Genomic DNA, 23,804 nt, shown 5'->3' on the forward strand with positions numbered 1-23,804 from the left:
TCCTCAGTAATCGGTTAAAGAAACAGGATTTATTACCATTCACCCTGGTTGGTAAATAAACTCCCACTGGGATATTGACTAACTTTTCATTTGCCATGGAGTGCATCAAGCAGCCTGGCAAACAGTTGAAAAAAAAAACTTTTCCCCTTTCAAATTATTAATCTACTGTTGTTTCATACCTGTGCTTGTGGCAGAGTTACTCTGACTCACATCTGAGTAGTGGCATGGGTATTGAAGAGGTTCCTCGGCTCCTGGAAAATACTGAACATAAAAGAATTAAACCAAACCTTTACTTTGAGTGACATGTTCACAAGTCTCCCACAAGTGACACATTATATTTATGTGCTAAGATTCAGAACTACAAAGCCAATATGCCCAGAGTGATTACAGATGTCTTGATCCTGATCAGAAACAAAACAAAATAAATTCAAGCATTTGCCTGGAATGCCATTGCTCAACCATGATTTGACGCACCTCTTTCAAATAGCCGACTGGATCACTTAAAGGGTAATTTAGCTCAGGTGGTGGTATCCTTAAAATAAATAAGATTATGGATTCACACTCCACTTTTAAACAAGCTTATAATTAGGGGAATACCAGAACTCCATTCTGATGGTCCAATATAAATCACCTAACATTTATTAATAGCGCAGTTGAAGTTGAGTAAAAATGCAGACCATCAGGGTGCTTGAACGTAATTGTTGGAACCTTGTCAGCATTACACATTAAATGTAGAAACTTACCTTCATTAAATGAGTCATTATCCTTACTATCTCTTCCATTGAGGGGCGTTGTGCAGGATCTTTTGACCAACAGCGAGTCATGAGACTCTCAATAGGTTTCGGCAAATTTTTAATTAGAGGCGGTCGAGTACCTAAAATGAGATGAATGGAGCAAATCTGAAAAATCTTAATTTAAGACAGGTTTTATTACTTGATCAATTTTACAAAACCAAAATTATAGCCCAGCATCAATGCATTACAACCACCAAACAAAGACTGCACAAATTTCCAACCTCTTAATTGAGAAATTCAACATTTCTTCTTGGGGAGGGGGGTGCAGGAAGAAAGGAACAAATGGAGGAACTGGAAAAATTTCCCCAGACTTGTTTACACTCCATGCAAGCACCCTCTGACCTTATTCATCTCACCCCATTAATGTATCTATTCCTTTCTCTTTCATGTACTTATCCAGATTCCTCTTCAACACATCTATGCTATTAGCTTTAACCATATCACATGGTAGCAATTTCCATATTTTCACCACTTCCATTAAGGCTGGTATGGCAAACAATGAAGCTGAGATTTGCATTATTAAACACAGTAGGAACTTGGTCTTTTAAAAATGCATTGTTGCATTATTTTAAATTCAATCCTGATTAGTCAATAAAAAAACTCATCGTTAAGCAATCTTCCTTCTCCTCTTCACAAAAATAAAAGTTGCTGCAGATCTAATATTAGTCTTTCTACCTTTTATTGCTATAAGAGGCTTGACCTTTTATCATTCTCCTTTATTAAAAAAGATTATGGAGCTTGAGAAACAGGTTCAGATTTCTAGGGATCCCACTGACAGCTAATAAAGTTTTTGGAATTTTTCTAAACCTGATATTTGACTCATATTTATTAAATTCAATTGTGGATAATTGTTCTTCTTAAAACTTTCTTCTTTAGTCAAAACAAAAATGCCTGGCTATTCAAAGCCAGGTGCAAAATCCCTTCTCTACCATTTCAGCTAAACTTTTACTTATTCACTATCACAGCAATGAGGATGTAAGATTTTAAATAAACACCAAATAGTAAACAGACTACTGTGAAACACTGGAAATCCTAAATCAGTATATAATTTCAAAGGGAGTACATAAAGGGAGTACATCATGTAATTTCATATACTTTGAAAGTTGTTAATATTTACATGGTTTGAGATATTTCCTCCTGGCCTTTCAAAATTAAGAGTCCATATCTCAAATAAGTTATTGCATTTATTATAAAAAGCTAGACAAGAAAGGAAGAGATGGCCTTGGCTCTCAGAGTTGTAAGGTTAGGGGATGAAGTCCCACTCCAGAAACCTGAGCACATAATCTAGGCTGACAAAGACATTAAATTAAGGCTCTATCTACCCTTTCAGATGGACACAAAATATACATAATGGTATTTCAACAGAAGTAGAGGAGCTCTTCTCCAGGCCAGTTTCTTCCTCTCAACTAAAACAGGTTATCTGGTCATTTATCCCGCTGCTGCTGTGAGACATTGATGTGCACAAAGTGGCTGTTTTGTTTCTGACATTGCAATGATGACAACAATTCAAAGTATTTCACTGATTGTGAAAGACTTTGAGGTATGCTGAGGTCATGAAAAACATCATGCAAACTCAAAATTTGTGCACCAATTGATTCAAAACATTAAATTAAGTTTAATGAAGTTTAACTCAACCCTAAAAAGGCAAGAATATCAGTTACTATTAGAGCAGACGAGGTTTCCGAATTCAAGGTTACCGTATTAGTGGCATAAACAAGGCAAAAGGGCATTTTGAAATATGGACTTACCATTATGGACAGCCCACATGATGCGAAATGCAGGGCCGCCAATTTCATCAAAAGGTTTTCGCCGGGTTATTACTTCCCAAAGGATAATACCCCAACTGAAGACATCACACTTTTCACTGTAATTACTACCTGCAACACAGATTCAACAGCTCACTGTGAAAACAGCATGATTGCACCAAGTAAAAATAACATTATTTTAAGTTTAAGGGATCCATTAATGATACTCACCAATATTTGAGAACACTTCAGCACATTTAATACATCTAAAATATGCTGTACCTCTTGATTCTGTACATTTGATCATGTTTTGTATGGTTGAATTTAAAATACAGATGGAGCGCGAGAAGTTAAAATCCAATACCGTGTCTTGTGCTTAAATAAAGGAAACTACAAAAGGATGAGGAAGGAGTTGGCTAAGGTAGATTGGGAGCAAAAATTTTATGGTGGAACAAATGAGGAACAGTGGAGGACTTTCAAAGCAATCTTTCACAGTACTCAGCAAAAGTATGTACCAGCGATAAAGACGAACTGTAGAAAAAGAGATAATCTGCCATGGATATCTAAGGAAATAAAAGAGGGTATCAAATTGAAAAAAAATGCATATAAAATGGCAAAGATTAGTGGGAGCCTAGAGGATTGGAAAATCTTTAAAGGTCAGCAGAAAGCCACAAAAAGAGCTATAAAAAAAAGATAGATTATGAGAGTAAAGTAACTCAGAATATAAAAACAGATAGCAAAAGTTTCTACAAATATATAAAACGAAAAAGAGCGGCTAAAGTAAACATTGGTCCTTTAGAGGATGAGAAGGGGGATGTAATAACTGGAAATGAGAAAATGGCTGAGGCACTGAACATGTATTTTGTGTCAGTATTCATAGTGAGACACAAATAACATACCAAAAATTGATGACAGGAAGGCTATGGCAGGTGAGGATCTAGAAATTATCAGAGGTAGTGATGGGCAAGTTAATGGGGCTAACAGTCGACAAGTCTCCTGGTCCTGATGGAATGCATACCAGGGTTCTAAAAGAGATGGTGGGAGAAATAGCAAATGCACTAGTGGTAATTTACCAAAATTCACTGGACTCTGGGATGGTTCCCGCAGATTGGAAAACAGCAAATGTAAGGCCACTATTTAAAAAAGGAGGTAGACAAAAGGCGGGGGTAACTATAGGCTGGTTAGCTTAACTTCTATAGTAGGGAAAATGCTTGAATCTATCATCAAGGAAGAAATTGCGAGACATCTGGATATAAGTTGTCTCATTGGTAATGCTCAACATGGGTTCACGAAGGGAAGGTCCTGTTTGACTAACCTGGTGGAATTCTTTGAGAATATTACATGTGCAATGGACAACGGGGAACCTGTGGATGTGGTGTATGTGGATTTCCAGAAGGAACTTGACAAAGTGCTGCACTGAAGACTGCTACATAAGATAAAGGTGCACGGTGTTACACGTAATGTATTAGCATGGATAGAGGATTTATTAACTAACAGAAAGCAAACATGGGGGTAAATGGGTGTTTTTCTGGTTAGCGGTCAGTGACTAGTGGTGTGCCTCAGGGATCAGTGTTGGGACCGTAATTATTTACGATTTACATAGATGATTTGGAGTTGTGGACCAAGTGTAATACGTCAAAATTCACAGATGACACTAAGATGAGTGGCAGAGTAAAGTGTGCAGAGGATGCTGAAAGTCTGCAAATGGATATAGATAGTCTAAGTGATAGTCTAAGGGTCTGGCAGGTGAAGTATAATGTTGGTAAATGTAAGGTCATCCATTTTGGTAGGAATCACAGCAAAATGGGCTATTATTTAAATAGTAAAAAATTGCAGCATGCTGCTGTGCAAAGGGACTTAGACGTCCTTGTGCAGGAATCACAAGGAGTTGGTTTGCAGGTGCAGCAGGTAATTAAGAAGGCAAATCGAATTTTGTCCTTTATGCTAGAGGGATGGAGTTTAAAAACAGCAAGGTTATGTTGCAGCTGTATAAGGTGCTGGTGAGGCCACACCTGAAGTGCTGTGTGCAGTTTTGGACTCCTCACTTGAGGAAGGATATACTAGCATTGGAGAGGGTGCAGAGGAGATTCACTAGGTTGATTCCGGTGTTGAGACAGTTTGCTTATGAGGAGAGACTGAGTAGACTGGGGCTATACTCATTGGAATTCAGAAGAATGAGGGGAGATCTTATAGAAACATGTAAGATTATGAAGGGAATAGATAAGATAGAAGCAGGGACATTGTTTCCATTGGCGGGTGAAACTAGAACTAGGTGGCATAGCCTCAAAATAAGAGGAAGCAGAATTAGGACTGAGTTGAGGAGGAATTTCTTCCCACAAAGGGTTGTGAATCTGTGGAATTCCCTGCCTAGTGAAGCAACTGAGGCTACCACATCGAATGTTTTTAAGGTGAGGATACATTTTTGAACAGTAAAGAAATTAAGGGTTATGGCGAGCGGGCGGGTAAGTGGAGCTGAGTCAATGAAAAGATCAGCCATGATCTTATTGAATGATGGAGCAGGCCCGAGGGGCCAGATGGTCTACTCCTGCTCCGAGTTCTTATATTCTAGTTTTCAATTTCAACTTAAATAGATTTCTCAAAAATATCTTTTCTGGTGAATCAAATGATGGCTGTTACTGTCGGCAAATCAAAAAATGATTCCATTTCCCTATTATTGGCAATACTAAGTCCAGTTTAAAAAAGGCTTGGGATTGCTAATTGTGGCTTCATGCATATACAGTAAAATTGACATTTCTTTAAATGATTAGTCTATTATCATTGTGAAGAGATTTCCGCTTTGTTCTGAGACTAATGTGGTATTGCAAATTTGGGGTAAAAGGTTGAACTGAATCCAGACAGCAGGGCGAGACCTCCCAGTAAGGTATTTTCCATACTCCAACACAGCCCTAACATTATCCAGCTGAGTTTTTTAAAACTCATTTTTAATAGTAATCCTTTGCTGTTTCCAAAATCTCTGACCAAACCTTTTTCAAAAGATAAATGTTCCCTCAGCAGATCAAGTAAACTCAATAAATCACAATTATGAAATTGCATGTTATTCAAGACAGTCTGCACCAATATAGAGAACTTATTTTTGATCTTGGCTAGAACTAGTTTCAGAAGAATCCAATATTAGAGCCAACTACTGAATTTGTCTGTATCTAAACAAATCTTTTCCCCTCTCTTGAAGGAGAGACAAGTCAAATTATCTTATGCAGTGAAATATCAATGCATGCTTCTTTTGAGCAGGAATCTCTGAATCCTGTCAGTGGTGAAAAACCCAATTCTCACCCCCCGCCCACCCTGCTTCCTCCCACCAACCCCTTTGCTTAATTCAGGAAATTCCCACCAAACATGAAGACTGCTGTATTTGATTCCTCTGCTTTGTTAGAGTAGTGATGCCTCTATCCACCAACAGAAAACTTTAACATCTGAACAAATGTCAATGCTCACCTTCAAAAACCTCTGGAGCCATCCAAGCAGCGCTTCCCTTGTTATTGGTCATGTGAGTTTGAATGTCACATGCTGTACCGAAGTCACAGATCTTCAAAACTGTTCCACCAGCAACCAACAGCAAGCTGTCACAATAAAACACAGGACTGGAAATATTAGCAATCTACATTCAGGGATTCAGAACATGTTTTTCATTATTCAGCATACAGGGAAAAAGAATTAAACAAAGGAATACCTTGAAAAGACAACACATTGACTGCCATTCAGAAATCTCGAAGTGCTTCTTATACAATAAGTTACATTGAAGCCCAGTCACTATTATGTAGGCAAATATGGCAACCAATTATACACAGCAAAATCCCATAAACGAATGTGTGGCGAATGATCAGATCATCTGTTTTTGACAGGGCTTTTGGCCAACACACGGTTCTTCAGCACTGCAATGGGGTTATTAACATCCATTTAAGGCATCTGATAGGCAGATGTACAAGTTCCATCAAAAGGATACCACCTTCAACAATTCTGCGCTCCACTATTACTATACTTGAGTGTTAAGCTAGATTATGTACTTTAAATCATAGAAAGTAAGAGCTGAACTCAATCTTTTGGTTCAGAGCCAAGCGAGCTGCCAGATGAGCCAACCTAAAATGAGCTGATGAATTTCTCCCCAAATGGGTTCATGTAATTAAAAAAAAAATCCATAGATTCCTATCAGTAATGCCTGGTGAGAAAATCCACACTTCAGTCTGTTCCATTATCAAGATTTGTTGTTTTTACAACTTCCACAGTGTGCATCTCTGCTCCTACCTTTCTAATCCATGATTATCATCTTAGGTTTGCCTAATGCTCTCCTCGAGTAATTCATACATCACAAATGACAACACATGCAGAATGAAGTTCACGTCCGCACCTATGCTAAATCAAATATTTCCTTCACTCCTCCCTTTACCCCCATTCCCAGCAAACTGATTTCAAGATCTAGCTGCGCTTCCATTAGCCACCTAAAGACCCTCCTCCAACAAATCCTTCACTGCTTTTCTACCTTAACTCTTTACTGTTATTTCCTTTCACTCTGCATCCAGCAGTGCTTTGAGATGTATTTGTTTCTGTGATGAGTGCTACAAAAAGGTGTCAACTGTTGCATCTGGCATATCATGCATATGTCACTGAATATCTAGTCTGTAAACAATGACAATTACAGAACACCATCAATGAACAAAATATTCCAATGTGCTTCATAGAAATGTATTCAGCAATAAATAGACATCAAGTTAGTCAGTTGGGGCAACTAGAAGATTAGATTTGAAAGAAAGGTTCATAGGGATGCGGCATACATGGGTAGTGAATTCCAGATCATGAGGCCTAGACAGCTGAAGCTAGACTGTGAATAGTGGGGTATTGCAATGATCAGTGCATGGGCTCCAGCTGTTCACAACATACAAGAATGATTTGGACGTGGGCCAAATGTATATTTTCCAAGTTCGCAGATGGCACAAAGCAAGGTGGGGTGTGTGTTGAAGAAAATGCAAAGCAGCCTGAAGAGAGTTTGGATAGACTTAAATGAGTGGACAAGAACATGGCCAATGGAAATATATTGTAGAAAATGTCAGGTTATCTACTTTGGTAGGAGGAATGGATGTGCAGAATATTTCTTAAATGGGAAAAAATTAGGAAGTATAGATGTACAAAGGGACCTAGGTGTCTTCATTAAAAAAAAATCACTCAAAGCTAACATGCAGGTGCAGCAAGCAATCAGGAAGGCTAATGGTGTGTTAGCCTTTCACGAAAGAGGATTTGAGCACAGGAGTAGAGAAGTCTTGCTTCAATTGTATAGAACACTGTTTATACTGTATTTAGAATATTGAGTGTAGTTCTGGTCCCCTAACTGGAAGGATATTATTGCCATAGAGGGGTGAAACGAAGGTTCACCAGTCTTGTTCCTGGGATGGTGAGACTGTCGTATGAAGTGAGATTGAAGAAACTGTGTCTGTATTCTCTAGCGTCTTAAAGAATAAGAGGTGATCTCACTGAGGCCTACAACATATTTAAAGGGAAAGACAGGGTGGATGCAGTAGTTGTTTCCCCTGGTTGGAGACAGTGGAACTGGGGGACACCATTTCAAAATGAGTGGGAAATCATTTAGGACTGAGATCAGGAGAATCATTTTGTTCAAAGGGTTGGGAATACTTGAATTCTCTACCCTCAGAGGGCTGTGGAAGTTCAATCATTGAGTATGTTTAAAGCAGAGACTGACAGGTTTCTAAACACTAATAACATAAAAGGAACATGGGGATACTACGGGGAAAAGGCATTGAAATAAGTGATCAGCCATAGCCATATTGAATGATGGAACAAGTTTGACAGGCTGAATGGCCTACTCTGGTTCTATGTTCTTCGCAGCAACTTGGTTTGCATGAAGCTCAGGAAGGTCTAAACTGTTGCAAGGGCATCTGCAAATCCTAATGCTACTCATTGTTTCAATCTATAACTGCCATATTTTTATCCATTAACAAAGAACTTACTTTGGTGGTTTGAGGTCCCTGTGGATTAAAGCCTTGGGTTTCATGCCATGTAGGTATGCCACTCCTTGTGCGCATTGTAAACACCAATTCATTGCGTGGGCCGCAGTGTAAAAGGGTAGGGGCTCGGCTCCATGTAGCACTGTTAATGAACAAGAGCTCTTCATGAGATATAGAAAAACATCATGTTTAATTATTTGCCAATTTTAGTTCAATATTAAAAATTCAACAGTGGCGTTAATCCACCAAGATTGCATAACTGCCAATTGGAGTTGATAACTTTAACAGCAAGTAACTGCCCCAAACATTACGGAAAAGATCAACTTTGTTTAGAATGCTGAAGGCACTACTGTAAATTGAATGGTACTCGTTTGCTATTTATAACTTATAATGAATCATAAGAAATTATTAGGCAAATAGTATAATAATGTTCAAGAGATAATTGGGTGTTTCTGGAGAAAGAGGCTGTTACAGGGTATGATGTAAAAAGTCAGATTACTAAGAAAACGGAAACAGGTTAGTTAGCAAAAACAGCTTTTCCTATTTTATCCGCAATATTTTCAGTCACCTACTATAGCCTAAATCAAAGTGCACCAGTTGCAGCAAATGTTTTTGCCAGTTTGTAATATCTTTTTAAGGCCCGTTTATCACCATAATTTTTCTCATGCTGTTCAGTTAATAAGGTTCTACAATTTCCTTCTTTTAAAATCCACGCTGCTGTTATTCAGAATATTGCAGAAAAATTGGGGAACACATAAAACCCATAGTCAATGACAAATGTGCAGCTTTCGTTTTGCTGGCAGCAGTTTTAAATAGAGATTTGTTGAGTTAAACCTTTGCCAACCTGTCTCAATGAGATGTCCCCTCATTCTTCTAAACTCTAACGAGTACAAGCCTAGTTTATTCAGCCTCTCATAGCTCAACCCCCTCAACTCCGGTATCAGCCTAGTAAACCTCCTCTGCACTCCCTCCAAGGCCAAAATATCCTTGCGTAAGTATGGCGCCCAAAACTGCACACAGTACTCCAGCTGCGGCCTCACCAACGCCCTATACAGCTGCAGCAAGACCTCCCTACTTTTATATTCAATCCCCCTCTCATCACTAATAAGAGTGTGCTCATCGACCTCTTTGCCATTGGCACCATCTGATCAGCTGCCTCTTACATTTCTCCCTTTCCCTAGCCCACAAAGGCACTTTCTCCATGGATATCCCTGCCCTAGTCTGAACTTGCATTTTTCTCCAGTTTCTCTCCTCTCTCATCATGTCCACTCAGAGATCATGTTCATATACGAGACCCACTTCCTGTTTTGGCCATATTCTTACCAAGCTGCCCACCACTCAGCTTGCCTTCTCTGTTAACTGAAATTGTTAATTGTCCTTTCTCCGTGAGTTCAAATCTGCTATCATCACCCCTCTCCTCAAAATAAATCCTTAAGCACTCTGCCCTTGAAAACAATCGTCCTATTACTTTCCAAAATCTTTGTATATATTGTTCCTTCCCAGGCCGGTGTTCGGTTTTCCAGGTGCGTCTGCTCGGATCAAGTATCTATCCAAGACAATCCATTTCTCAAAGACACAATTACATCTTATGTGGCTGTGATGGAGGTAAATCACCCACCCTCTTCCTAACATGGTTCACCACACCATCCTCCTACAATTTCTCCACCAATATAAGATTGCACTTGCCTGAGAATTACTTGCAATGGTTTCTCTTCCCAATTCTTCACCGTTACTTCTGCTGCCACCCAAGAATCTATCCAAGGCCTCTATTATTCCTCATTCGAATACTGTCCCTCATGGGCATCATCCAAAATCAGAGAATGAGTATGGTGATGGCACCAAGTTACGCCTTACCACCATTTCTCTCAGGCCCTCCATCTTCTCTTAAATTGTCAGGTTGCGCGTCTGACAAAGTACTGGGTGAGCAGAAATTGCTTCCAATTAAATATTGTGAAGACTGAAACCCTTGTCTTTAATCTCCATGATTAGTTCTATCTCCGTTCCTGGACATTGTAGGAGGCTGAGCCAGACTATTTTGCAACCTTGGTTTCATACTTAACCATAAGCTGAGCTTTCAACCACATCATCATGAAGGCTAATGATCACTTCGTGTGGCTCAGTCTTTTCCTCAGCTCGTTTGCTGCTGAAATCCTCATCCATGCCTTTGTTTCCTCTAGATTTGACTATTTCAATGAACACTTGGTTGATCTTAAACAGTCTACCCTTTTCAACTTCAAGCCAGCTAAAAGTCTGGTGCAAGCTGGGACATGGGCACCCATCATTTCTTGTGTTTGCTGACTGATAGTTTCGTAGAATTCCTACAGTGCAGGAGACGACCATTCAGCCCATCGAGCCTACACCGACAACAATCCCATTCAAGCCCTATCCCCGTAATCCCATATATTTTACCCTGCTAATTCCTCTGACACTACGGGACAATTTGGCATGGCCAATCCACCTAACCTGCAAATCTTTGGAAGTACTGAAATAATGTCTTGATTTTAAAACTGTCGCCTTTCTTTTCAAATTCCTTTATAATCTCATCCCTTCCTGTCTCTATAACCTCCTTCATCCTTCCAAAAGCTGACATATCTACATTTCTCCAATTACGGCCCCTTGAGCAATTTCTATTGCTCCTCTACTGGTGACTCTACCTTCAGCTGCCTTGTCCTTAACCTCCAAAATTCCCTCCTTAAACTTCACTTCCCCACTATCTCTCTTTTCTCCTTAAGGACACTTCATAAACTTATCAGATACAATTTTACTTGTGCTTTAAAGTTCATACTGTTGTCTTAATACAGTTAACTGCTACAACCAAAACATTTATAAATACATAAAATATAAAATAAATGGTGAGGCCATTGAGGAACAAAAATTAGATCTTCTTGAGCAGACAGAAGGCATGACACAAAATAGAATAAAATTAGATTATTTTATTCATCCATGGGCTGTGTTCTTTGCTGGTAATTTTAATACCAATCCCTAATTTCTCTTGAAGGAGCTGCCTTCTGTGTGTCACAGGTAACCTACAGCACTGTAAGGTAGGATTAGCAGGATTTTGACCCAGGTACAGTGAAGGCAAGGCATTCAGAATGATGTGCAATTTGAAGGGGAACTTTCAACTGGGTGTTCCTATGCACTTGTTGCCCCTGTTCTTTTAGCCAGTAGAGATTGTGGGGAGAGTTGCTGAAGAAGCCTTGGCAAATTGCTGCAGTGCATCTTGTAGATAGCACACACTTCAACTATAGTGTGCTGGTGGAGGAGGGGGTGAATGCTTAATATGGTGGGGAGGTTCTCAATCAAGCGGACCAATTCGACTTGACTGGTATCAGGCTTCCTGAATGTTGGTGGAGCTGCATTCATGCAGGAAAGTTGGGGAGTATGCTAACATTCACCTGAATTATGCCCTGTGGATGGTGGGAAATTGTAGAAAGAGACAGTCCTCATTTAACAAAAGAAATGAATCACCTCAAAACTGGCAGACAAAAGTGGTGAATATTTCAAAATTGAACAGAGCTGTTATCGCATATCTGGACCGACAGATTCGGACATTTCAAGTTTAATCTCTCCCTTTGGGCTGCACCTCTGCTGCCGCTTTTTACCCTGTTAGAAAAGTGCTTGAATAAAGAGGCTTGGATGTCTACCACCAGGACTAATGGAAGGAATTCACTTCCAGAGGCTTTGATGTTATCTCCTAATACATGTTGAGGTTTCTGCTCTGTCATGGTTGCCGTCAGGGGAAAGATAAGAGAAAGGAACGAAAATGGGGATACGTGAACAATTGCTCATACCACAGGTGATACAGTGTACAATGGCTTAAGCGTGGGTAAACAAATGTGGGAACAAGGAAATCACAAAAGGCAGGGCTTTAATTAGATTAAAAAAAACTTAGGTGGTTGGCTGCCTCGAAGCAGAAAAGTCACCCTGTCCAAATGGGATGCATCTTTGATTTCTGAGGCCCAAGGATGGATATACAGAGCTATGGTCACAAATCTGCCAATCTTCCTTGAACATGATGATATATCAGAGGACAAGAGAATTGCAAATGTTATATCCCTGCTACCAGCTAACCCAACTGTTAGTGGTAAGGTAACTTAATCAATAATGTGGGACAAAATTAATTGGCATTTGAAAAATTGCTGGCTATCAAATCAAAGTCAAGTCAACACAGATTTGAAAGAGAGAATTTTTGTTTGATGAACTTCATTAAGTTCTTTGATGAAACAATGGAAAGGACTGATGATGTCGTGTACGTGTTGTTGCTATATACATAGACTTTCAAAAGATGTACCAAAGTATCACTTAATTGATAATAAAAACGATAAACGCTGGAAACACTCAGCGGGTCAGGCAACAATGAAAGGTTCCAGGTTGATGACCTTTCATCACAATTATCGGGGTCAGAGACAGTTGTCGAGAAAGGAAATGTGGCTCTGAAAGCAATGAAGGTGAACAAGGTAAAAGACAAATGGAAGCCCCATCAGAGCAAACAGCGGACCTTCAAGGTGGGTATTTCTGAAAGGGTAGTGGAAGTGAAGTAAGCACTGATCCAAAAGCAAAATACAGCCGATGCATCAAATTTGGAACAAAAAATGCTGGAAATACACAGCAATTCCAGCAGTATTTGAGAGGAAAAAAATGTTAATATAAAAGGCTGATCATTTTTCAGAACTGTTAGCTGGAGAAGACAGTTAAAAAAGAAATAGGACCCTTTATAAACAGAGGCATGTAGTACAAGCATAGACGTTATGTTAAACCTTCATAAAACACTGGTTAGGCCTCAGCTGGAGTTGTGTGTCCAATTCTATGTGCCACATTTTGGGGAGAATGCAGAAGAAATTCACTAGAATGACACCAGCTATGAGTGTAACAATGAAGAAGCTGAGAAAGATTCTTGCATTTGCATAGCACCTCAAGACTACAGGATGTCTTTACAGTCACTGAAGACCTTTGAAATTTAGTCACTGATTTGATTTATTATTGCCACGTGTATTAGTATGCAGTGAAAAGTATTGTTTCTTGCGTGCTATACAAAGCATACCATATGTAGAGAAGGAAAGGAGAGAGTGCAGAATGTAGTGTTACAGTCATATCTAGGGTGTAGAGAAAGATCAACTTAATATGAGATAGGTCCATTCGAAAATCTAGTGGCAGCAGGGAAGAAGCTATTCTTGAGTCAGTTAGTACGTGTCTTCAGGCTTTTGTATCCTTTTCCCGGTGGGAGAAGATGGAAAATAAAACCATGGAAGGAGGTGGAAAAAAAACTGCTGTAATGTAGGAAATACCAGAACACTGCGAGCTCCCACAATATGATAATGACCAGATAATCTGCATTTGTGATGTTGGATTGAATCATAAATGGTGACAGGGCATGGGAATAACTCTTGTTATTTGTAATAGTGCCATAGGATCTTTTATGTTTACTTGAGTGGGCAGATGGGACTATGGTTTAGCATGTAATTTAAAAGACAGCACCTGAGTGCAGCACTCCTCACTACTGCACTGGAGTGTTAGCCTTGATTTTTCTGTTTCCAAGTCCTGGAGTGGGGCTTGAACCAACGAACATTTGATTCAGAGTCAAGAGTGTGACAAATAGAACAAGAGAAGGTAAAGAGGAGATTGGATAGACGTTTTCAAAATAATGAATGATTTTGAGGGAGCAAATAAAGCAAAACTGTTTCTAGGGGCAGACAGGTTGGTAACTAGAGGATGCAGATTTACGGTGGTTGGCAAAAGAACTAAAAGGCAACTTGTAGAAGCGTTATGTTGCGGTTTGGAATGCACTGCCTGAAAAAGCTGGTGCAAGAGTTGGATAAATACTTGAAAGGACAATGGGAAAAAGGGGAGGGAAGGGGACAATGATACACCATTCTATAGCATTTAACAGTGTGATGGCAAACACAAGAAGTGTAATTATTTTCACCAATCTGAAATCCGAAAGGTGGAGTTTTGCTGCCTCTTTCTTTGTTTTAAATTATGGAAAAACAGAGCAGTCAGCTGCTCTGCACAGGTAATTAGCTGGTTTCTTCCCCATCACAAACTTGCTGAGTTATTTACACAGGATAGCTTGACTGTTGTGCAAAACTAATTAAGAATTGATTAATAAATTATAATAGTGCAATCATTGTTTAATTAAAATTGATATTGTTAATTAGCAGTGGTTGATTAAAAATACAAACATGTTATACTTTGAAAAGCAACTTTTGGGACTTCAAAGAGCATTCTAAAGACAATTGAGCATGAAGCAAAATTAGCAAAACCTAAGAAAAAATGTTGTTTGAAAAGTATGTTCAGGGATGCTGAACTATATATATATATTCAGTAAGCTATCGTTTCTTCTACCTGTTTATAAGGTTAGAGCAAACACACACTGCAGCCAAGGCTCTCTTTTGAAAAGTGAAAAGTCACCTCCAATGAGAGCAGCTCGACATAAGAGGCATTTCTCTTTCATTTGGTCCACCTAGTGGCTGTATCCAGAACTGATCAGCTACTCTCCTAATCATCTAACTTAAAGGGCACCAAGTAATTGTTACCCAAATCTACGCTACAAAGTATATCACAGAAGTTGAAAGGAACTTTAGGGGGTGATGGCACAATTCAGCATTTCTTGCAGCACGCATTTTGGGAAATCACAGGCCAACATTTCTGCTCTTACTGTTGAAGTGAATTATTCCCATTTCCCAAAGGTATGCCTCAGACATTGAATCTAGATTGCGGCAACCACCACTTTCCTTTATGCATTTAATTTTAAGGAAAACAAATCAATGGTTCAGTAAAAGGCATACAGAGTGCATATGCAAGCAAATAATGCTAAACCTTTATATATCTCAGGTCACAGTAAGAAGTCTCACAACACCAGGTTAAAGTCCACCAGGTTTATTTGGAATCATGAGCTTTCAGAGCACTGCTCCTTCATCAGGTGAGAGGAGGGATGTGCTTTCATCCCTGATGAAGGCACAGCACTCTGAAAGTTCGTGATTGCAATTAAAGATGTTGGATTTTAACCTGGTGTTGAGACACACTCTCAGTCCAATGCTGGAATCTCCACATCATATCTCAGGTTAGGCCTCAGCTAAAGTGCTATGCTCATTTCTGAGCACTAGGCTTTAGGAAGGATGTCATGGATGTCATTTAGAGAGGGTGCAGAGGAGAACTGTTAGAATAATTTTGGAGAAAAGGAAGTCCAGCTATGTGAAGAGATTAGAGAAGTTGGGATTGTTCTCATCAAGAGTAGGAAAGGTTTAAGTGATATGTTCGAAATTATAAAGGGTTTTCATTGAATCCTTACAGTACTGGAGGCCATTTGGCCCATCAAATATGTACCAACCACAATCCCAATCAGGCCCTTCTCCCATAACCCCACACATTTACCCTTCTAATCCCCTGACACTAGGGTTAATTTAGCATGACCAATCCACCTAACCTGCATGTCTTTGGATTGTGGGAGGAAACCGGAGCACCCGGAGGAAGCCCATGCAGACACAGGGAGAAAGCGCAAACTGCACACAGGCAATGACAGAGGCTATCACTTGTCAAGGCTACTTGGGGGAGAAAATGTTTCCACTAACAGGAGAGCTGGTAATTATAGTACACCGATTTAAGATAACTGGTAAAAGAACCAGAAGGGAGATTTTCTTCCCCTAGGAGTTTTGATGATCTGGAATGGACAATCTGAAAGGGTGATGGAAATGGATGCAACAGTAATTTTCAGAAAAGAACTGGACAGATACTTCAAAAGGAGAATTTTGCAGGGCCATGGGAAAAGAGCAGGCCAGTAGGACTACTTGGATAGCTCTTGCAAAGAATTGGCACAGGCACAGAGGGCTGAATGGGTTTACGTTAGCCCTGTTTTCTTTCCATCAATGCTGTAAGGCCTACTGAGATTTTTCATCATTATCTGTTTTTGTTTCCGATTCCAGCATCTGCAGTAATTTGCTTTGATTTTAGTTAAAGCAAGATAATTGCTTAAAAGATAAAGGATCAGGACAAATGAAGAAAGTTAATCCTCAGGAAGTCAGTCAAGGACGACAACCAAAACAATTAGAGAAAATTCCTGATGGTGGCCGGTATCAGAGATCATAATATAGTTGCACCATCAGTTAATGTGTCTCATGTTTCATTGTAGTTTCTGGGAATTTATTTTAATTATCTTGAGAGATTGCTGAGCAATTTCCCAGATTTTCTTTTTCACTCTAAATTGCCCAGTGTTTTCAAAAGTCTGCTTTAATGCCTCTCCCAAGAAATTGGCAGTTGGTATGCGTTTGTGCAAGCAGAAGTTTGATTCTCAGTTGTTACAGTTAGTATGAGACAGGTTTGATGGACTAGTAAGAGTTTTACCATTTTTAAGGGTAAAATAGAAAAGTAGATAACTGATGGCAGCCAGAGTGAAGTAATTAACTACTACAGCTAGAGCCTGTTTAATTTCTAAATTATAGGGACGTCTTTATACCAGCCTTTATCTGGACCTTATTTGAAGAAATGCTACTAACCTCTCTCATGCCCCCTACTCCTTTTATTATTGGGACGTCCTCAACATTTTCCCACACCCATACCCTCTTGTTGGACACGGTGGGCTTGAGGAAGAGTTCTTGGAATGCTGTCGGGATAGTTTCCTTGAACGGTATGTGACGGAACGTACGAGGGAGTGAGCTATCTTAGATCTGGTGTTGTGTAGCGAGGCAGGTAGAATTAGGGATCCTCTTGGGACACGTGATCATAGTATGGTTGAATTTTTGATGCAGATGGAGGATGAGAAAGCAGGGTCCTGAACCTGTGACCTCTGTTTGAACTGAGGGGAGTACGATAGGATGAGAGCGGAATTGGCGAATGTAGATTGGGAGCGCAGATTGGTTGTAGGATGGCTGAGGAACAGTGGAGGATTTTTAAGGAGGTCTTTTTCGGTACTCAGCAGAAATATATTCCGAAGGTAAAGAAGGACTGTAGGAGAAGGGATAACCAGCCGTGGTTATCTAAGGAAATAAAGGAGAGTATTAAATTAAAAGCTGATGCGTTCAGAGTGGCTAAAAATAGTGGACGATTAGAAGATTGGGAAAAATTTAAAGATCAACAAGGAATGACTAAGAAGGTGATAAAGGAAAGATAGACTATGAAGCTAAACTAGCACTAAGTATAAAAAAGGACAGTAAAAGTTTTTACAAATATATAGAGGAGGCTGGCTAGAGTGAATGTTGGACCCTTAGAGGATGAGAGGGGGGGGATTTAGCGGTGGGAGATGAGAAATGGCTGAGGCTTTAAATAAGTTTTTTGCCTCGGTCTTCACAGAGGAGGACACAAATCGTTTGCTGGATCTTAAAGATAGAAGGATGGTAGGTGTTGAGGGCCTGAATGCGATTAGTCACTAGAGAGGTAGTGCTTGATAGACTAATGGGACTGAAGGTGGACAAGTCCCCAGGACCAGATGGAATGTATTCCAGGGTTCTGAAAGAAATGGCAGAGGAGATAGTGGATGCCTTAGTAATTATTTATCAAAATTCGCTGGATTCCGGGGAAGTGCCAGAAGATTGGAAAACGGCTAATGTTATGCCGCTGTTTAAAAAAGGTAGCAGATAAAAGGCAGGGAATTATAGGCCGGTTAGTTTAATGTCTGTAGTTGGAAAAATGCTAGAATCCGTCAAAGGAGAAATAGCAAGGCCTAGAGAAGAATGGTTTGATCGAGCAGACACAGCATGGATTCGTGTTTGACGAATTTATTGGATTTCTATGAGGATGTGACTAGTGCGGTAGACAGACGGGAACAGATGTGGTGTTTTTAGATTTCCAAAAGGCGTTTGATAAGGTGCCTCATAAAAGGTTGCTACAGAAGGTTAGGGTGCATGGAGTTGGGGGTAAGGTGTTAGCGTGGATAGAGGATTAGCTGTCTAACAGGAAGCAGAGAGTTGGTATCAAAGGGTGCTATTCTGGTTGGCAGTTGGTGACTAGTGGAGTGCCACAGGGATCGGTGCTGGGGCCTCAGCTATTTACCATTTATATAGATGATCTGAAGGAGGGGGCTGAGTGTAGGGTGTCAAAATTTGCTGATGACATGAAAATAAGCGGAAAAGCAAATTGTGCGGAGGGTGTGGAAAGTCTGCAGAGGGATCTAGATAGGCTGAGCGAGTGAGCGAGGACCTGGCAAATGGAGTATAATGTTAGCAAGTGTGAGGTTATCCACTTTGGCAGAAATAAAAGTAGGAGGGATTACTATTTAAAGGGCGAAAAGCTGCAGCATGCTACGGTGCAGAGGGACCTGGGGGTCCTTGTGCACAAGTCGCAAAAACCCAGTCTGCAGGTGCAGCAGGTGATCAAGAAGGTGAATGGAATGTTGGCCTTTATAGCGAGGGGGATAGAATATAAAAGTAGGGAGGTCTTGCTGCAACTGTACTGGGTACTGGTGAGGCCACAGCTGGAGTACTGTGTGCAGTTTTGGTCGCCGCACTTGCGGAAGGATATATTGGCCTTGGAAGGAGTGCAGAGGAGGTTCACTAGGCTGATACCAGAGATGAGGGGGTTGGACTATGAAGAGAGACTAAATAGACTAGGTCTGTACTCGGAGTTTAGAAGGCTGAGGGGGGATCTTGTAGAGACGTATAAGATAATGAAGGGGATGGATAGGGTAGAGGTAGAGAGATTCTTCCCACTTAGAAAGGATAGCAGGACTAGAGGGCATAGCCGGATGGAGGGGGGGGGGGGGGGCAGTCTAGATCAGAGTTGAGGAGGGACTTCTTCACTCAAAGGGTGGTGAATCCCTGGAATTCTCTGCCCGTTGAAGTGGTGGAGGCTACCTCGCTAAATATATTTAAGTCACGGATAGGTAGGTTTTTGATAGACAGGAGAATTAAGGGTTATGGGGATAAAGCGGGAAAGTGGAACTCTTCCACTTCAGATCAGCCATGATCTTATTGAATGGCAGGGTAGGCTCGAAGGGCTAGATGGCCTACTCCTGCTCCTATTTCTTATGTTCTTATGGATGTCCCAATAAAGTTGCAACACAGCACAGGTAAGAGATCCAACTTGAAGTTATGTCAACATCAAACTAATTCAATGAAACACTTCATTTTGAAGGACAATTTTAATAGCCCAACAATCTGTCTTGAATTCCTAAACTCAGTACGAGATGCAACCTGAAGCCACAGCCCAAAAGCCCTAAGACAATCTTATTCAAGGATAATCCTACAGAAAAAACTCAGAGGATGAATAATTATGGGTCTATCGAAGTCGAATAGTTTACTTGTAGGCACAAAACTGAAGAATATTAAGTAAAAATTACTACAGATTGGAAAAAAACCTTCTCTGCACCAGAGTAGTAGATACGTACTACAAACTACAACAAAAAACAACTGAAATGGAATTGTTAACATCTTCAAAAAGAACTGCAGAAATATCTGGCTGCAACTAAAGGAGAGCACTCCTGTAACAAATATTACTCAGGACAAAGTTCCACATCACTTTGTATCTCCAGTGTTGCTGGGAGAGAATATTACATACAGAGAAGTGCAAGAGGGCAGGTTTGAACAAGAGAGACAGATAAAGGCTAAAGTCTTGTCTCAAAACTTTGGGAAGTAGAGAATATTTATGCAGAACTTTCCAGGGGATTAAAGTGACTTGGTGCAGTCCATTATTGGCCAGACTATATAAGATCTGTGAAATTAAACACTTTGAAGTTTCAACTGATTTCTTCACATATTTTTCATTGCAGATGCTGAGAGATCTGTCCACTTTGCATTGTCACCCAGATACATGACAAACTGTTTCACATCAATACACTTGCTGGGGCACAGTTCCTGGGTACCAGGTGCCTGGCAGTACCTCACTCAAGTAGCCATCAGTAGCAGCTCACTGGCACAGTGGTTCACACTGCTGTCTCAGTGCCATGGTTCAATTCTAGCTTTGGGTGACTTTTTGTGTGGAGGTTGCATGTTTTCCCAGTGTCTGCGTGGGTTTTTTCCACGTGCTTCAGTTTCCCTCCACAGTCCAAAGATATGCATGTTAGGTGGATTGGTCGTGCTAAATGCATGGGGTTACAGGGATAGGGCAGGGTGAGGCTAATGGCTCATTTCTGCACTGTAGGAATTGTGCGATTTGTAAGCGTTGAGGAGTTTTAACAAATTGATAATTGTGAACAACATCACCGCCATATCTCATCTGGTTCTCATCTAACACGCACAATGTTGGAGACTTTCAAAAAAACCTGGCACTTTCCTTGTCTCCTACAAGTGCAATGGCCATCGGAACGTTCCTGTTACTGCTTCAGTTGAAACACCAAACACAGCATAACCAAAAAATCAAACCTGGAGCCTACTGGTCTGTATATATAAAAAATAGGCACGCAAGCGTTACTTTCTTATTGGGATAATGTAACTGGGATTTCAACTTACCATTGTAAAGGGAGCCTCCTTCTGCATATTCCATAACAAGGCAGACCTGGAAGAAAATATTACCGAGTTAAATTAATGGATTTGGTCAATTCCCATGAAATATTGGGTGGAATTTTCTAATCTCTGCACAGAGTGCTGGCTAAGATGAGGAAACTGGTGTGCATGTCAGGGGCTGCACAGCCAGCTTTTCTCTCCAGATAATCCAGCATTTTGTGCAGAAAAAAATCTGAAGGTGTGGTTCATGCCATCATGCTGGCAGGGTGGGCCAGAAAAAGCTGGCAGCCAGGAATCCTGAGAATGGAACACCCTTTTTAAAAAGACCACACATCCCCCTCGTCGATAGAGGCTGCCTCGCTAAATATTTTTAAGACGCGGGTTGATGGGTTTTTGATAAGAGAGGGGATTAAGGGTTATGGGGAGAAGGCGGGAAAGTGGAACTGAGCAGCGACAGATCAGCCATGATCTTATTGAATGGCGGGGCAGGCTCGAAGGGCTGGATGGCCTACTCCTGCTCCTATTTCTTATGTTCTTATGATATGGGATACCTCCTCCTCTTGCACCTTATGGGCAAGGAGGATCCCCTCCTCCTGCACCACGCAAACAAGGGAATTCCCATTCCACCACAGACACACACAAGGGATTCCCCCCACGAAATGCACAAAGGGAACCTTACTCCCAACCAATAAGGGGATGCAACTCTGCCCATGGGGTCGCCTCAACAGCATCCCCATTAGCACTGCCCCAGTAGCAGAAATAGTGGTTTACCCAGGGTTTTCTTTAGCTGAAGCATGACTTTGCTGTCAGGTATTCAATTATAATTAGGCTGCAAATTATTTGATTTCAACAATAGGATGATTAAGACCACCATTGTTAGGCATGCAAAAAAATTGCTATTATGCCCCTTTTCAACTTGAAGCTGTTTTACAACATAATCCATTTTTTCTGTTCCTCTAACTCTTTTGTCCACTTTCAACAAGGTGACAGTGTCTTCAGCCATCTAGGCTGAATGCTCTGCAATCCTCTCTGTTAACATCTAACTCCAGCTCTCAATTCACCTTTAAGCCCTCCTTAGACTCTATTTTTTAGACCCCTGTAAAGTGTTTTGGAATTTTTTTCTGTATTAGAGGAGTGCAAATTCAAAAGAGTGCAGTATAAATGATTGTTAATGGGAAAAAACCAGGTGCTATCTTTGCCCTCCACGAAGATCCGAGCGTAACGAGCGAGTTCGGTAGTGGTTTCAGTCAAGATGTTCAGAGAAAGTTCTTGAAGATGGGAAGAGATATCACAACAGAGGTATTGAGGAAGAGATTTACAGTTTAAGGTCTGACGTTGATTTTAGCTCACTTAGTTAAATAAGTCTTCTTTGAGATATAAAAATACTGGGAAGTAAAACGTTAAAGAACAATAATTTTCTCAAACAATAATAGTGCACAATTAAGTTACACAATCCAAAATGATAAGTAGGATTTGAATTACATACTGGATTTAGACACGCTCCATACAATTTCACAATATTGGGGTGCGTTACACGTGACAACTGCCGAAGCTGTAACAGAAGAAAAAGAAGTCATGAAAATACAATTAAAATGAGGCATAAATCTATGCAGAAGAACTTCCACAGTGGCTGCTGCCGTGGAAGAATAGGTGGAAAAGGTGGAAAAAGGAAATGAACAGGTAATCAGAAATCCCCAAATGGAGTATTACACAGTTGGTACAGTAATAGCCCAGGCATGGGTATAAAGACAATTACAATATGGATGAAATGAAGCTGAATTTAATCTTCCTTGGTCTTTAAGATCAATTTAGTTAGTGAGGAAGAGATTGGATTAAGTGCACTGCAGTGAGGCATGTATTGTGCCTATAAGACAGGCAGGAAGGCAAATAATGTTTCCACTACATTTATATTTTTAATACTACTCAAATTTTGTGCATTTCACAAAATCATAAATTTGCTACATGGCATAGAAATATATGTTAGATGTTTAGAAAACATAATGGAAAATTAACGTGGATTAAAATATTACATCAGCTAGAATTCAATACGGAAGTATATAAAACTTTATCTCCTTGCCTTGATAACAGAAATCCTTGCACAATTAAACTTCAGCTAAAGTTAAATTTTAATGAAATTCCACTCAGATGTAAAGTGAACTTTAGGCTAATAGGATAAACTTTGGCATTGCTAATTACCTATCTCCAATTTCCCTTTTCTAATTACTTGAAGTAAAAGGAAATCTTCATGTACAAATCAGAACTTTCAACATTCCACCTAACCTTATGTTCAGAATTCCCTATCAGCAGATCCTCAGACTCTCCCAAGAAAAATACTTATCCAAGTTTCAAGAAAGACTCACTGAAAGACAAGCACAGATCTCTGGGATAAGGCTAAATATGGCTGTGCCATTCTCTGCTTACAAGTGTCAGCAGCTGGTTTATCTTCTATTATCGCTTTTCAATCTAGTGGCAGTGACATAGATTCTCTATCCAGTTCCTAGGACAAAGTAAATTTATTCAGGTATCAGGCAGGTAAAAGTGTTATCTAAATACAAGCTGTTATTGTAATTTGTTCAATCTTTCCTTTTAAGTTGACCCTTAGAATCCAGTAATCATTTGAATAAACCTACATTGCACTCCCTCCAAGGCCAATATTTCCTTCCTAAAGTGTGGTGCCCAAAACTGAAGTGGTCTAATCAGGGCTTTTGACTTTCACCCATTTGAATTTTGTCAGCTGCTGTCAGATAGGTAATTAGGTTGCAAATTCATTGTTTTAAATACTGGGAAGATTAAAGACAGATTATCAGATCAGTTTTGCTAGATAGGATATGACACCTGCTAATGATACAGAATTCTAGAAAAGGTAGAGGAAAAATCTGAAAAATGCAGCATATGCATTTAAATTTTATTTTATAAACACACATT

General features: G+C 40.0%; 1 protein-coding gene across 2 annotated transcripts in view; it reads right to left on the bottom strand.

The window, feature by feature from the left end:
- The window catches only part of map3k7 (mitogen-activated protein kinase kinase kinase 7), a 109,558-nt gene that overhangs the window by 51,375 nt on the left and 34,379 nt on the right, over window positions 1-23,804 (bottom strand). For both annotated transcript variants that reach the window (XM_080192635.1, XM_080192634.1), the window contains exons 3-9: window positions 22,366-22,431; window positions 20,886-20,931; window positions 8,515-8,653; window positions 5,993-6,117; window positions 2,543-2,671; window positions 744-874; window positions 180-261 (exon numbers count right to left, since the gene is read on the bottom strand). In XM_080192635.1, coding sequence (XP_080048761.1) covers window positions 180-261; window positions 744-874; window positions 2,543-2,671; window positions 5,993-6,117; window positions 8,515-8,653; window positions 20,886-20,931; window positions 22,366-22,431 — 718 coding nt within the window. The remainder of the gene's footprint in view (window positions 1-179; window positions 262-743; window positions 875-2,542; window positions 2,672-5,992; window positions 6,118-8,514; window positions 8,654-20,885; window positions 20,932-22,365; window positions 22,432-23,804) is intronic.

This window comes from Carcharhinus amblyrhynchos, chromosome 7 (genome assembly GCF_965287045.1).
Source record: "Carcharhinus amblyrhynchos chromosome 7, sCarAmb.v2.hapA, whole genome shotgun sequence".
NCBI classification, from domain to species: domain Eukaryota; kingdom Metazoa; phylum Chordata; class Chondrichthyes; order Carcharhiniformes; family Carcharhinidae; genus Carcharhinus; species Carcharhinus amblyrhynchos.